A 16468-nucleotide genomic window follows, 5' to 3' on the forward strand; every position below is an offset into this window, starting at 1 on the left:
AAAGAAGCTTCTAAATAAAAATCAGCCGTTAATTTTTGTTTTTTAGCATGCAATTCTTTTTTTAATTTTTCATTTTGCCTCTTCTCTAACATAACTTTCTTTTTTTCTTCTGTTCCTCCTTCCTTTTTTCTAATACTTCGATATAACGTGTGTGAGACTGTTTTCCGTAGTTTATCATGGATTTCGTCACAGTTATATTGTCAACACCACCATCATGAATTTGCTTTAGAGCAACTAAACTATCTTCATGTTGATTTTCTATTAAACAATCTGAATTAATAGAAAAGCCCCTTTCTATAAAAGCACTTTCGTGTGACAATATGAGGAAAAACTTAACAAAGGAACGTACATTTTCTGGTGCATTGCAAACTTCAAATAGAGAGAAGAAAACATTATCCAGTCGTTTTTCCCTCTTCTCAAATTGCTCCATTTCTTTCTTAACTATAGGATTCCGAATGAACGTTTTGTAACTATCTTTCACACTGTCAGCCTTGATACCTGATATCCACTTGCTAGATACCAACATTGAAAGGCAAGATGAAAGCCGTTTTTCAGCAATTGCTGTATTTAAAATTACACCAGGATCAAGACAAGATAGCCCCCTTGTTAACTGAAATTTTAAAGGTGATCTTTCTAAAATCTTTTCACAGAATTTTTTATAAGCAATTGCACATTCTTTCTTAAATGAAAATTCTTCAGAAGGTGAAGAATCTTTTATTTTCCTTATTTCATCCTTAACTGAAAACTGCAACCAGTGACAAATCTATTTTTCCTAATTTTGAAGAGTTCTCCACTAAAATATCGGGTTTTACAAATTTATCAAGAAGAGATCTAAAAATTGATGTTAAATTAGAGAAAAGTAAAGGAGCTAATGGAGCATCACTCTGAAATTCTGTGAGAAATGGTTCAATAAAAGCAGCTAATGACTGGAAAAATGCCAATTTTGCAGCAAAGAAACTGTCTTTGATACACTCCGAGAGTACACTGAAATTTTTTGAGACAACATAGATTTTTTTCTCCTTTGCTGCTTTTACAAATTTGAAAATATGAGGCAACATTTCTAATGCCCTCTCAGCAACTTCTACATTTTGAACCCATTGGATTGCACAAAATTTCTTTGGAAATTTTTCACATCCAGTGAAATATATAAAATCAGCTCTATGTGATGCTACATCTTTAAAAATGTAGTATAGCGACTGTAAAAAGTCCACTACATTCCACCCTGTAGACTTTATTGCATGTTTAAATCCACAATGGACTGTATGCAGTCCACAGCTACCTATATCTAACAGCACAGGATCTTGCGGCATTTACTCAAGTTCTTTTTTAAGATCATTAAGAAATTTATGGTTGACATTAGGTCCATCCATAGATATTTGAATTATTTAATTTTTATTGATGGAAAATTGGGCAAGGGCTTCTTTGAAATAATCCAACAAATCCTTTGCTGTCGAATGACCAAGAAATACTGATGTCAAATATCGTGTCTGGACTTTATTTGTATCTTTATTCCAAAGTCGAACACTTACATCCATTTGTTGTTTCTGAGCGATTTTATTTAGACTTTCATCAAAGCCCATAACTAAATAATCACAGCTAGCTATGGTTTTTTTGCAATTGCTCCCTATAATATGGAGCAATACCATGAACACAGGTGTATGTTATTTTGGTTCTTTGTAGAGATATTTTTTTCACTATCTCACTATCAGTAAACATTTTTTTCATTTAAAGTACTGCCCGACCCGCAGAACGAAAAGAAGAGTGTTCCATCACTGCATACAAACACCACAAGATATCTGCTTCTGATACACTTTCTGATCTCAGAAAAGAAACTAATGTTGCATCCTTTTTAGTTAGCTCATTTAGAGAATTTAATACAAGGTTTTTGGTAGTAGAATCTTGTTCACCAAATGCACTCCTTAAGTCATCAAACATATTTCTGCTAATAATGGCTTTTTTGTGTTTCCTGGATTTCTGATGACTAGTTAGTGCTTGTTTTCCCATATTGCTCAGGGAAGATACAGAATTACATAATTTACACACTGCAGAAAATTTGACAGCCAGGCACTCACGTAACCATGGGGCATAATGAGGAATTTCCATCCATTCTGTCTTAAATGATGTTTTAAAACCAGGCGCCATCGTTTCAAGCCACCTAAAAATAAAATCTTAATAAACACTTTGTTTTCATTTGTATTTTGAAAATAAATTTAACTACCGAAAAAAGGTTACAGAAAAACAGACTACAAATCTGCTAAAAACAATAGAATTTAGCTAATCACATTCCAAATTAGAATTTAGTTAGTCACATTCTAACTAAAAATCTTGTCATAAATGTATTAAAACTTCTAATAAGCTTTTTCTATCAATAAAGGGGCTAGTAACCCACCAAAAAATCAGCATTGTTAAATATTCCCGCTCATCTTTTGAGAAAAGGTCTAGATACTTAATGCACTCCACTAGCTAACTATTATCATAGCAGATGATAACTGCACTAAGAAAAATAAATGAATGTTTTCATTTTAATCTCAAAAAATGAATAAGTGAAAAAAGGTGTTGTTCTGAGGAAAATAAAAAACAATCTAAAATTTTTTTTGTCAATTAAAAACATTAACCATGATAAATGACCACCTTGGTTACAAAGCATCTACCTTAATTTCTGGCCTATTTGCCCTTTGTGTAACTCTAGTGTGCCGTAAATAAATCCATCCATCATTCATTTTCTCCATCAAATATCCGCATTTATTTACTTCTTTATTTAAAAACATCCAAAAAAAATTAGCTATCGAACTCTCGTTAGAACAACAAATTAGCATTTCAAAATTAGAATTTTCAATAAAAAATAATACAAATCGCGTAATAAAAGTTACTGGAAAGTAACAAAGCAAAAACAAAATTTCACTACCGTAAACCGGGGCGAGTTTACCCATCCAGGGGCGAGTCTACCCATTTTAGTTTTATTTAATTTTCACTATTTTAAATTGCAAATAAAAAAATTTTTACCGACGGAGGACTTAGTTCAGACTCTAAGGAAGATGGCGCTGTAGTAGTTTGATCCGTTTTTATTTATTTGGTGTCTTTTTAACCGATCTGTTCAAACGTCTTTTGAGAGATTTGTATTGAAAATCAGCAAACTTTTAGTTGGTGCTCCGTAAGTATATTATTATTATCACTATTTTCACTTTGGTTAAGTGATAAACTTATCTAAGACTAAGATTACATTAATTTTATATGAAAAAAAACTAAAAGAATCTAAGTTTTGCTGTTGTAAACAAAAAGACAGAATTCGCGGGGCGAGTCTACCCATTCGTAGTTAGTTTTAATAAAGCATAATAATATAATTTAGAACTTTGTTTATATTAAAATTAAGTCATTTTAAATGAATTTGAGTATATTATTTTAATTCTGCATTGATAAATTTATCATTAATAAGAAAATTTATAGGTTAAATATAAATGTAAATATAAAATATGTTTATTTTACCAATTTTTTCAATTTTTATATTACAAAATTAACTTTTTTTATTTAATTTTATATTTCAACGAGAAAACATTGTAAGAAAAATCACACCTCCCAAAAGAATGGGAAAAGGATTTTTCATGATTCCCAATGTTTGAATTTCGATTTTGTTAATAATCTTTAATTATTATTATTTATTAATTATTTAATTGCAAATTTATATTAATTTTAATTTATTTTTATCAATAACAATCAGAAAAAAATGTTATTTTATAATGTTAATGATTATAAAAAGAAAAATGTGATCAAAATGTGATAATCGATCAAATACTCAATTTGTGTTATTTTATGAATAAAAAATGGAATATATAATAAAGTTATGAATTTTACTTCATAAATATCCTATATAGTAACTAAAATAAAAATTTAATAGTAAAATTTGATTATTTACAATGTTAACATTCATTTTAGTAGAATGGGTAGACTCGCCCCTTACGAGAGATTTGTCAGCAGTTCTATAAAAATATACAGTAACAGCGTAACTGTTAATATTTTCTAAAATCGATTTCACAGCTTTAAAGAGGGATAAATAGCGATTCCGAAACACCTATTAAAGGGCTTTTTTCTTTAATATTTACAAAAGTTTGACCACTTGAAAGTTGACAAACTGAAAAAATGGGTAGACTCGCCCCGGTTTACGGTATCAATTTATTTATCATTCAAATCATACCTAAATTCCAAAAAAAATTCGAAATTTCACGATAAAATTTTTTTTTTTAATGAATATTCAACAATCAATTTTAATAAAAAAATTTTAATATAAGGAAAAAAAAATTAGCCTAATTTTTTCTACTCTTAATTGTGTACATCGATAACTTTGTCTTATTTTACCATTCAAACTTCTATGTAAAATTAGATAATAAAAAGTTGCTGAAAAATAATTTAAAAAAATGTCCCTAGATAACAATTTTTAAATTGAAATTGGAATTCTGGGGGGAAAATAATAAATATCAAATAATGTAAAGTTACTGGAAAATAGAAAAACAAAATCTCTCAATCGATGTACTTGTCTCTCAAATTATACTTAATTTCCGATATTAATTCATAATTTTACGATAAAATTTTTGTTTCAAATGAAATCATAAACAAATAATTAGATTAAATTATTAATCAAAGAAAAAATCCATTACTTTTTTTTTCTACTTTAAATTGTGTACATCAATGATTTTTTTATTTATTATTTTTTTTATTTCAAAATTCAATTTCTTGCCGTAAAAGTACAAAGCTACTGAAAAATAATAAAAGTTTTCTATAAGGAAATTTTTTTGTTTTAAAATCGGGATGCTCAATGAAAAATAATAAAATTTACACAAAAAAGCTAAAAATTAATAAAGCAAAAAATATTCGAAATTCTACAATAGACGTTTGCTTAAAACGAAAAATAGTTTAATTAATTTAATAATAAAAGAACATCAGTTTTTTATTCGAGATTTTTAAATCAGAATATTATTTTAATTCGAATTCTCGATATAATTTGTAATGGTCAAATATGGATTCGAAATTTTACATAAATTAAAGCATAATTATAGCTTATTTACATAAATTATACATAAATTAAAGCACTTTTAAATATTTTTATTTCAATTCTCAAAAAAATTGCTATCCTATAAAATTAATAGAATACAAAAATCAAAACTTACCAATATCATTCCAGAACGAACTTCCTTTGAACACTGCTCCGATTTTCTTACTGATTCTTGTTCTTCAGTTCCAACATCCACAAAGAGGCACAAGGACACGAAGCGTTCAGTGGAGGATAATCACGTGATGCTTGATCGCGATGCAGCAGACGCGTTTCGCTCCGAAAAACTAAACATAACGGAATGGGAAGAAAAGAGCAGCAATGCGCAACAAAATTATTTTCCAGAATCAACGTGAAATTCCCTGAGAATTCCCGGTTTTCTAATGGTATTTCAAAATTCCCTGAGAATTCCCGGTTTCCAGAGTGAGTGGCCACCCTGTGAAAGAAAAACTGACTCATATAACTAAAAAATAATCTGCCCCTCAAATTATTCGACACTTTTATTAGCATGAACAACAAAATTTTATTATTAAACATAATTAATTTAACCTTAATTATATAGAATCGCTCACTTCTGTTTGAAACAGCTGTATAACAATTGTTTATTATATGTCATGTTCCTACTTCATGAAAGATTTGAAAATCTTAGGCATAGCAGCTTTGAAAAAAATGTGGTAAACTTTGCATGATAATGAAAAACTTCGAAAAAATTTTTCTGCAAATTACAAATCAAACAATAACATATAAATAAAATTTTAAAAGAAATATTCTATTAAATAAAATATAAATTAACTCAAAAATATTCATTTACAAATATTATGTAGTTTTACTTTAAGTTATCTAACTCTTCTGTTAAATGTTTGAAAATGTCATTTTGAAATCTAAATTGGATTCATTTCTTACTAACAGAATCTGAATATTTAATATTCTGTTCATAAAATTGTTATTTAATTATCATATTGTAAAATGCTTTGAAGTGAAATACTTGTTTAACAATAACGCAAAAAAATGCATTGGACGGATCTTATAGGAGCAGCCAACACCCACAGAAGCCACCTTACTACAACTGACACACCCACTCTTGTCGTCACGAAGATAGACTCTAAAAGTGATGGCAACATGGTAGTTCTGGGAGTCTATCTTTTCCCCCTGTTGAAAAAAACGATTTCTATTCTGGCGTGGCTGTGTGCCCTGATGCACTGAGGTGCATTGGGGGTGCACATAGTATGTCTACAAGTGCGCATAGTATGTCTAAAAATGTGTATAGTATGTCTCCAAGTGTTACGATTCATACATTTTTCTTGAACAATCCATGCTCAATCTTCATGCATTGTAGTTAATTTTTTGTACATTTATTATACATCCTGGAACATATAAAACAAAAGATGTTTTGCGAATTAATCATCTATCAAGTTGACTTAATTTATTTTTTTTAAATGGTTTGTGAATAAACATGAGGTGAGTTTATCTATTCTTTGTATTTTTTCATTTGTCTCATGTTTTATATTTAAATTTTCAATCCATTTACTTCCAGCATTTTTAGAAAATGTTTTTCTATTTCTGTAAAATTCTTTATAATTTAAACAAAATTTTTCACATAAGCAATACTTTGAATTTTATATTTGGCCAGTAATTTTTTTTAAATATTTTATATCCATTTAACAGAATATTTTAAATTTTAGTATTTATTCATTCATGAATAATTTGTTCTTCGCTTAATAGTTTAACTTAAATCACACCCACCATTAATACATATACTTATCCAGAATTTGATATTTTTAATTAAAGGTCTTCACTAATTTCTAAAACTCATTTGTGAATGACCCCTCACAATTTAAAAATAGTTTGATTAATAAATTAGTAATCAATGCAACATAATTTTTACAAAAAATTTTTTCCATCATACAAGATTTGATTTCATCACTAAAAAGAGTAAATAAGTACAAGACTCATAGTTCTTCATAAAAAAAAAAATTCAGAAGACAGTTTATTTAATCAAGTTTTTTTCTTCTTTAGAAGGCTAACACTGGGGTAAAACTTCACAAATAGTTGCTTTAGTTGCTTCAAATACGAAAAATAGTTTTTAAAATAATTGCTAGAAACATAAAATAGTCTCCCTAATATAATTATTTAATCAGTAGTTAACTATTTGATTTTTTTCATACATTCATTTTTCAATTATCATTTTAATACAGTTTCATTGATTGTTATTTGCAGCTCAACCAATCCCATATATATATATATATATATACTTAACATCAAATAGATTGTTTCTTGCTTTCTTTCAATAATTGCTACAAAGCTGTTCTCATGCATGTAAGTCAAATTTTAATTCTTTAACACCAATATAAATGGATCAGAAATTTTAGAATCTACAGAAAAATGTCAATTCAGAAGTTTAATTCATTTTTAGAAAGTTATGAATGAAAGGGCAGGTTGAAGAAGTGAGGACAATGTAACAAAATAGTAGAGATCAATTTCAATTACACAGAATAAAAGTATATGTGAGTCCTACAATGACTAGTGAATTATGTCATTTAAATAAATTTTTAAATAAATTATATTAGGAACTAAAAGAAATAACTAGGATTTAATAAAAGTAATAAATAGTCATCTTGTTAAATGGATCAGATATAACACATATCCTAAATTAAATATAACAGTTAAGTGAATAAACGGTCAGTTGAAATTAAGTAAAATGAAATTACAACAACCAAAATACAGTAAAACTGGAGATAAAAATATTTAATATGTTTTACTTGATGACTAAAGTTTTACAAGTGATCATTAGGATAAACAAGTTCTAAATACCATTATCACTAAATACATAATTTATTATTTCCAAAAACAATTCTAAAAATTTTGCTTCCTCATTAAAAATAATGGGCAAAGAACACTCATATGAACTAAAAACATAGTGTTTACATGAAAGGAAAAAGAAATCTAAGACAAACTCAACTATACTTTCCTATAACATTAAATTAAATTTTATAACTGTCATATTAATATGTATTTGTTAAAAACTAACAGATTTGAAGATTTTTTTTCCTGCAATGGTCCACTGCAGTAGTTCACTTTAGTGGCATGAAACATTCCATGGTCGTTGCATTGGTCAAATGGAGTGAGAAAAAAAACTTGTACATGAGGATAAATATAGATAATAGACATAGCAAAAAGTCTTCAAATTTTAACCATAATGAAACAAGGGAAATAAAATTCTGAATTAATTTTTCAGAAGTTAATCAGTAAAAAAAGTCGGCTATTTTTTAAATCGCAAGCAAAATAGTTGTTTTGCCTAAATTTTGGAGAAATTAGTTGCCCTTTCTCCAAAATAGTCGTTTTAGTCGCCTTTTTAGTAGCCAATAGCAGTCCTGTCTTTAAAATATCAGTCATAAAAAATATACTGAAACAACAAATTGGTTAGAATCAATGAGATACTTCAAATACTATTGTACAATTGTATAATGTGAATGGTCTTCCAGTTCAACATTTCAAATTTTTGCAATTTTAGATTGTTACAAGTCTTATGATGGAAATCAGATGAAAAAAAGAGAAATTCCACAAATTCACAGAATAATGGTACATCTGAGATATGTTGAATTAATTATGTTATTTTTTAAATTTACATTTACCTCGAAAAAAAATAATAAGAGCAAAGAATCATATCTCAACTACATTTAAAAGCTGACACATCAACTTAATGTTAAAGATTACCTTTTGCTTAAGGGCTTCAAGTTTGGATTTCAGGCGCTTCCCTTTCTTTCCAGCCCATCCAGCAGCAAATTCTGGTCCTAAGGATGTTTCAGCAGTAAAAGAATGCTTAGTACCACGATTTGACTCGAAAATGAAGCCTGGTAAATCTTCCTTCAGCACAGTAGCTTGCTGATTAAAAAATTTGCAAAATACTTTTAATACAAAAACTAATATTTCAACCTAAATATGAAATTTAATGTATTAGGTAATCAATACAAAAAGTTTTAAACTTGGGACATAATATTTTAATAATTAATAATTAAAATAAAAATGTCTAAACTGAATTTGCTGAATAATAAATAATCTGAAAACTCAGAGTTCTATAGCAATAAAGAATGCAAGACATACTATAAAATAATTTAACAAAATGACTTTATTTTAGACAAATACCTGCTGGCCATCAGAATTGTGTATGCTTATTTCTCCATCACGTTTGCAAAACAAAGACCAATTTCCAACAACTAAGCGAGCAGCACCAGGAGCAGAAAGAATAGGCTGACTTGGAGATCCCGTTTTAATCTGACTTCTAGCACGTTGCAACTTTTCTAGAAACTCACCTCGATTTTCTAAATAGACAAAAGTTAGTGACTAAACTTGTACCACAAAAATGAATGAATTATAAAAACAGTAAATTCCTTTACCTGAACTATCAGATCCAGTCTCAGGACTACCACTAGAATACATTGTGGCTAATTTACCATCAAGTATGAAACGAAACCATCCATTACTGCCATTTGATAGTTCTAATGCAGCAGCATCACTCCACAAGTACAAACAGTCCCGACCACGTACTATACTCCAATCTCGCCAATGGTATGGCTTACCAGGAAGAATTTCTTTAGTATCTTCCATTAAAAAATCTTCATCCTAGAGTAAGTACATTAAATCTTAAATTGAAATAGAAAAAATTATGTATCATAACTTTGATGAGCAGAAATAACTGTATAAATTAAATAACTAATTTTATTCCTATTACCACCCATCAAAAATAAATCCTTAGAACATTTTCAGTAAAATCTGAAAAGGACTATAAAGTCAAATTACTCTTGATTAAATGAGAATATTTAAGGGAGCATGTTGTCAGGGTAAAGAATAATAAAGTAAAGGAATACAGTAATAGTAGCATTTATTATTCTAGTATTTTACAAGTTGAACATTTTTTACTACTTTATTACAACCAACTGAAAAACATAATCAAAATTAAAAGAGAACTTTAGACTTATATTATTAAATATAAAATTAATAAAGACTTATTTCCATTTTAAATAAAACTTCACTTAGTACAGATAAATCACTTAGCAATGATAAATCTTCTCTGATTCTAACTCCAATTATTCAATCAATATTGGATCCCTTTTTATTTAAGATTATACTTCAAAAACTCTGGTGTCACATAAAATAAAATTTTATGAACATGCTTTTTTTATAACTTTCATGATTTTGCAACAGTTATCCACAACTGTTCAAATTTTGTTGATTTCTATTTCTATCAAGTGTCCAGCATGTTGATTATAAAAATGGCACAAAATATAAACATTGATAAAAGCTTTTTTTCAATGGAACAGTCCGTGATCTAATCTCTCAGGCCTTGTAGTGGGTCAAAAATATCAGGACGTGTTTTTGGAACAGCAACATATATCATACTATCTTAAAAAAGAGCAAACAAACAAAAAATATATAATTTGCTCTACCTAAGTATAATAACAGCTAATTTTAGCACAAATGAATAATAAAATACTATTCTTTTCAAAATTAATTTGTTTAGAACAGACAATTTTGAAAGTTTTCAGTGCAATTGCATTAATGGAGCACTGAACAACTCCTAGTAATTTAAGATCAATACATAGAAAAAATTTTATAGTATTGTTACATAAACAAAAATAGCCAGTGTCAATTAGTTAATATCTGCTCATATCAATAATTCAGTTAAATTTTAATCAAAATTTTAACTGAATTCAAGACTTCCTTAGTCACATAATTTCAAAGTACGGTTTCAATATTTTTGAAACAAAAATAAAAAGAATATGCAACTAAACATTTTTGAATGAAAGTTGTTTGATGGAATATCCTTAAATTTACCATTTAAAAATTCTATGATATGATTACTGTATATTGTTGGTTGGGATTGATCATTTTTAAAATCAGAGGAAAGAAAGACTGTGAAACTAACTCCAACATAAAGGATTTGTTGCCACATTTGTTGAAAATGATAAATAGGCATATGATTCCTGAATTCATTACCATAAAAATTTTATAATGTAAAATTGTAAATTAAGTTCCTTTTTTTGTAAAATGACTGAACTTCCAAACAGTTTGAAATAATGAATGCTGCCAGAAAAGTAATATGCCTGAACAATTGTATAAAATTAGGGGTAATCTCAAAGTTTCCTTTTTGAATTTTGTAATTTTTACTAGCACTATTTATTAAAATATGTGGGATCAAAAATCAAAATATTTTCATTCCTCAAATTGTTTAGTTTAAAATTCGCATTTGTATTTGTAGAAATCTAGATGTTCTGAACACACAAAAATCAGGAATATATGAGCAAAGAGCAAAAAATCAGGAGAAATAAAAACAATATATTTAAGGGGGAAATCGGGAATATCATAACCACTACTAACTCAGAATTTTTTAACATTTGTAGACTTATTTTAACACACTATTGTTTAATTTGCAAAAAACTGCAAAAATCGAAAAATTTTTAATTTCATTTCATTTAGGTGCGAAAATCTCATAAGAATATTTTTAATTTAATAGTTCAATATTGTTTAAAATGTTTTTTTTTTTAATGTTGTCCTCTTAAATTTTAGTCAACTCTTTTCAAAAAGATAGCATCTATAGTTCAAAATTAAAGCTTTGCTTTGAGTGTAAGGCACTTAAACTGTGCTTTTTTTTAATACAAATATATTTTCTCCCTAAAAAAAGCATGAAAAAATCCTTACTATATCAAATTTAAACAGACCATATATGATTTATTTCTGCAACTACTTCAGTAGTTACTTGTACTCATTAAACATATTAAAATAAACTACAATACAATTAAAAAGCTTTGACAAAAGAAATGTATCATAAAAGGAATGATTTAAACTGTGTTACTTACTCCATCATCTTTTATCTTTTTGTTTTCATCATCGCTATCATTCAGCCCTGCAAGTGCTAAAACTTTTGTAAACACTCCAAGTCGTGCAAAATGATCTAAATAAATTTCTTTTCCTTTTACCATCAAATCATGAATTATATTTAATGTTTGTAGTAGTACATCTTCCTCTTCCTTTTAAAAAATTATATCATTATAAATTTTACAACAGATGTTAATATATATATACACACACACAAGTTTACCAAACACGTAAATCAAGGACTACGTTATTACACAGTAGATCGGGGACGCCATGAAGAAGTTATACGATTTTAAAAAATTTTTGAACCTAGTATCTAAATACCACCTTGATGAAATATATGACTTAAAATTAAAATTTTAAAAATTAGATTTTTTTTTTCAACATGTTTTCTTCTAATGCAACTGGGATCCCCATACACACTTCTCTTACACACAGCAAAATGAAGACCTGTTTAATTTTACAGTAAAAATTATTATTTTTTGTGGTTTTGTGTTTAATTTTTCCAGGTACAACATTTAAACATACAATTTCATAAATATATTAATATAAACCTACAGTTTTGTTATATATTATCAATAACCTACTAAAAATCCACAGGGTTTTATTAATCGAGCTTTCAGGTTTTAACTGGGCCTTTTTCACTATGGATTTTCATGCGGTTTTTAAAAGCTTGATGTTTTATTACAATATTTTTTTCAAAAATGTCAAACTATACACTTAAAGAATCATTTTTTTTTTTAGATTCTCAATTAGCAACCATTTAAATGCTCATCGTGTGGCTTTATCCATCATATTGACTGTTATAGCTAGGGATTTTCACAAGACTTTTAAGATCGCATGAATGCTTATTAAGAAATATGGATTTTAAAACAATTTGTAGGATAAGGATAAAATAGCTTACCTTCTTGTATTTATTTATAAATAGATAAGAACTATAAATATATTTTTGTACTTCACATCAGAGAAGAAAAACTAAAGAAGTTGACATCCAGTATTTCAATATTAAAAATTAAATAAAAAAATAAATAATGGATAGCGCTGTAATTTTTGCAAATGATGGTCACCGCTACATTAGTAAACAAGAATCGTGATGTGTGATTCTTTTAATCTCATGCTTATGAATTGCAATGTTTTTTATTAAAATTGAGTGCATATGAATCGCGATATTTAATTTTTAAATTACATAAATATGAATTGTGATGTGTTACTTGTATATGAAATGTGGTTGGTGTGATGACTCAGGAGCGTGTGTGTAACTCGCAAATGGAGATTCATTTGCAACATGTAATCTGCAAATCAAGTCAAAATAAATAGTATAAAAAAGATTTGAAAATCATGTAAAATAATGAGTTGAAAATCACTTAAATACTTATCATAAATTGCAATGGTGACTCTTACTAATTTTACCCACTGGTAGTATGATCAACTCAGCATTAAGCATGAAATCTGTTCTTTAAAACCCCTTCTCTATTTTTCTTAAGCTTTTTGAAATGTTTGCAATCAGATCAGCAATCAGTTTTAATTATATAGAGTTTTCCAATGTGTCTATTTTTCAGCATTGCCAAAATATGTGTTAAATTTTTTTTACTAAATCCGAGTTTTAAAACTGTTTTGAAGGGATTGTTACTTTAACAACAGTAATTTTTAACAACAGTATTTTTTCTGAGAGCTTCAAAAAAATTTTTTTTATGAAAAACAGAATTTTACAAAGAGTATTTAATATTGAACTAACCATTTGATGAATAATTCTTCATCAGATTGGAGTTTATTTACTATCTTGTTGAATCAGAAATCACAATAACCAAGTTTCATTGCATTATTTATAATAACAATTGCAAAATAAAATTATTATTTTATGCAAAAAAAGCAATAAATGTATTTTGTAAAAGTTAGTTAATTTAGCAAAATATTTCATTTCAGTTAGCTTTTATTTATAATATAAAACTCCTTATAATTAACATTTATACAATAAACCAAGATGCAAAAAGTTAATTCTAATCAATATATAAACATAAAAATTTTCGCTTTTTACAAATAGAAAATTTCTTAAGAACTAAAAAAAATACAAAGCAAAAAAATACAATACTCACTTCGCTATCAAGTACACTTGATATAACCTCAGTTAATAGTGTAGCAAAATTCTTAGTTCCAACATCACTATTTGAAAATTCCATTAACAAGGAAGCATTAGCATAATGAATCATTTTACGTATAAGATTTAAACTTGCTTTCCTAAGTTTGGAAAAGAAAAAGTGAACAGTAAGTCAAAAATTTATTAATTAACAGTTCTGTGAATATAAACTGCTTTAGTATAGACATAGTAGCTTTTATCATGGTGCAATACAAAATGGTACTAGAAAGCAACTAACAAAGTTTTTGCTTAGATCAAGTACATTAACAAAAAGTTAACTTGACCAAACTAATTTAAAATAAAAAGGAATTTCTAGCATGTTACATCATACTCTATAAGCTTCAAAAAATTTAAAAGCTTCTCACCTAACCGACCGCACCATAGAACGCTGATACAATTTACAAAAAACTGGTAAAAGTTGCTGAAGATAAAGTGGAGCCATTTCAGGATCCCCTTTAGGTTCAGTATCATGCTCATGCTCTAATGGTTTCCTTTCCCCTAATTTTGTATGTTCAGACACAGGACACATCCATTCACCTTAAGATTATATTTAAAAAAATCAAATATAAATATATACATGTGTAAATATATAATTGTAAATATATACTTGTAAATATATAATTGCAAAAATATAATTGTAAAAATATAGTACATTCATTTACAGAGAGATTTGCATCCAGAATTAAAGGAACTTCAGCAAACTTGGGAAACCCTGTTTTTAAGGACACGACCTCAACAAAAATGAACATTGAACATGCATGATACAAAAATATAAATAATAATGATATACATTTATTATAAAACAATAAGTAATTTAATATTTTGATCATGTTTGATCAATAAAAGAATAACATTTTATGGAAATAAAATATCCAAAATCATGAAAATAAATATTTAAAAAAGCTTATGAGAAATATAAGAACAGCTGAAAATGAAAATAAGATGGTAAAAATTCATTGGCCAGTACAAATTAATCGAAACATAATGTTCAATGCCTTTCAAAAACTATTCAATTGAACTTTGCAGACTACACAGAGGCTGGTGAAGACTGAACTATTTTTCACTTAAATGGGAGAATTCAGCTTTTTTTTATTAAAATTTTCTTTGAAATCTTGCCACACTTTGACAGAAAGTTATGCCATTTTGTTTCAAAAAAGAGACTACTAAAACTTTATTATGAAGTCTGTATAAATGTATTTCATTAAGCAAAATTTAGAGCAGCTAGAGAATATTCAAATTCTAACTTTATCATAAAAAAATACTTAATTTCACACGTTTTTTTTTTCTTCACAAATGCAGTAATTTAATTTTTTACTAATCAACTAAAATCCATAAAAAATTTTAGATATTTAATTATTTATACAAAAGAAAAAGTAACTGAGTTCAAAAAAATTCTGCTAACATGTCAAAATGTTGATAACTTTGATTAAACATTGTATTTCAAAAGAATTTTTTCAAGAATTCATTTCTATCATGTTGAAATATCAGGTAAAATCATGTTAAAATTTTGCAAAACTTTAATCCTTTATTAAACCAAGTATTTTAGGAAACTACTTCAGGAATAGTGCCCCTATTAAGGAAAATTTTTAAATACTGTATAAATCATGAAATGTACAGTGAGCAGAAAAATAAATGGACTACTTAAATAACTTTTCATCTAATGATCAGGTCTAAAAAGTAATAAATATTAAAATTTTGTATGGAATTATCTTTGAATAAACCAATTTTATAATTGTGTACAAAAAAGTAAAATTGATAGTGAGGGGTCCAAATTTAGGACGGCTCTCTTAACCAAACTATTAGGATCCTATATGGCTATAAATAGGTTAAAAAAATAACTTACACTGTTTACTGTTTGAGTGGGTAACATTTACATTTTAAGAATGTTATGAAATAGACCAGAAAATAAAATAAATTTAATAAGCTTTGTTATGAAAATGAAAAATAATTTTTTTTAACTATTATTTGAATGATAGTTATTAATACTCAGATTTGCATACATAAAAAAAAAATAATTAATAAGTTTTATACCAGGAGACTGTAGAATTGCAGCCACTTCTCTATGACCTTCATCATTTCTCTCCCTTGCTTTATCTAAAGGTGTTTTACCATCTTCATCTCTCAAGTCAGGATTCGCTCCATGCCTCAATAAAACCTAATTAAAAATTAAAATACATAAACAATTCAACAAATGAAAAAACAATTTCTGATTCCTTTTTTTTAAAATAAAAATAACCGGTTTAATATAGCAAAAACAAGTATAAAAGTAAATAAATATAAATATGCTAGAAATATACTTCTGATAGTAACACTGCAGTATTACATTTAAAATTGCATAAATATTAACAAAAATGCAAAAATCAAATCAGAGCAGCGTGAAAAAAATTTATTTAAACAAAATCAAAAAAATATACAAAATA

General features: G+C 27.2%; 1 protein-coding gene across 3 annotated transcripts in view; it reads right to left on the reverse strand.

The window, feature by feature from the left end:
• Ufd4 (ubiquitin fusion-degradation 4-like) overlaps nucleotides 1-16468 on the reverse strand; it is a 171340-nt gene that overhangs the window by 113007 nt on the left and 41865 nt on the right. For all 3 annotated transcript variants that reach the window (XM_071187447.2, XM_071187446.2, XM_087155303.1), the window contains 7 exons: nucleotides 16080-16203; nucleotides 14414-14585; nucleotides 14008-14149; nucleotides 11896-12066; nucleotides 9436-9661; nucleotides 9185-9360; nucleotides 8756-8923 (listed from right to left, as the gene is read on the reverse strand). In XM_071187447.2, coding sequence (XP_071043548.2) covers nucleotides 8756-8923; nucleotides 9185-9360; nucleotides 9436-9661; nucleotides 11896-12066; nucleotides 14008-14149; nucleotides 14414-14585; nucleotides 16080-16203 — 1179 coding nt within the window. The remainder of the gene's footprint in view (nucleotides 1-8755; nucleotides 8924-9184; nucleotides 9361-9435; nucleotides 9662-11895; nucleotides 12067-14007; nucleotides 14150-14413; nucleotides 14586-16079; nucleotides 16204-16468) is intronic.

This window comes from Parasteatoda tepidariorum, chromosome 11, assembly GCF_982258835.1.
Source record: "Parasteatoda tepidariorum strain Cologne lab strain chromosome 11, Ptep-v5.0, whole genome shotgun sequence".
Classification (NCBI taxonomy): Eukaryota; Metazoa; Arthropoda; class Arachnida; order Araneae; family Theridiidae; genus Parasteatoda; species Parasteatoda tepidariorum.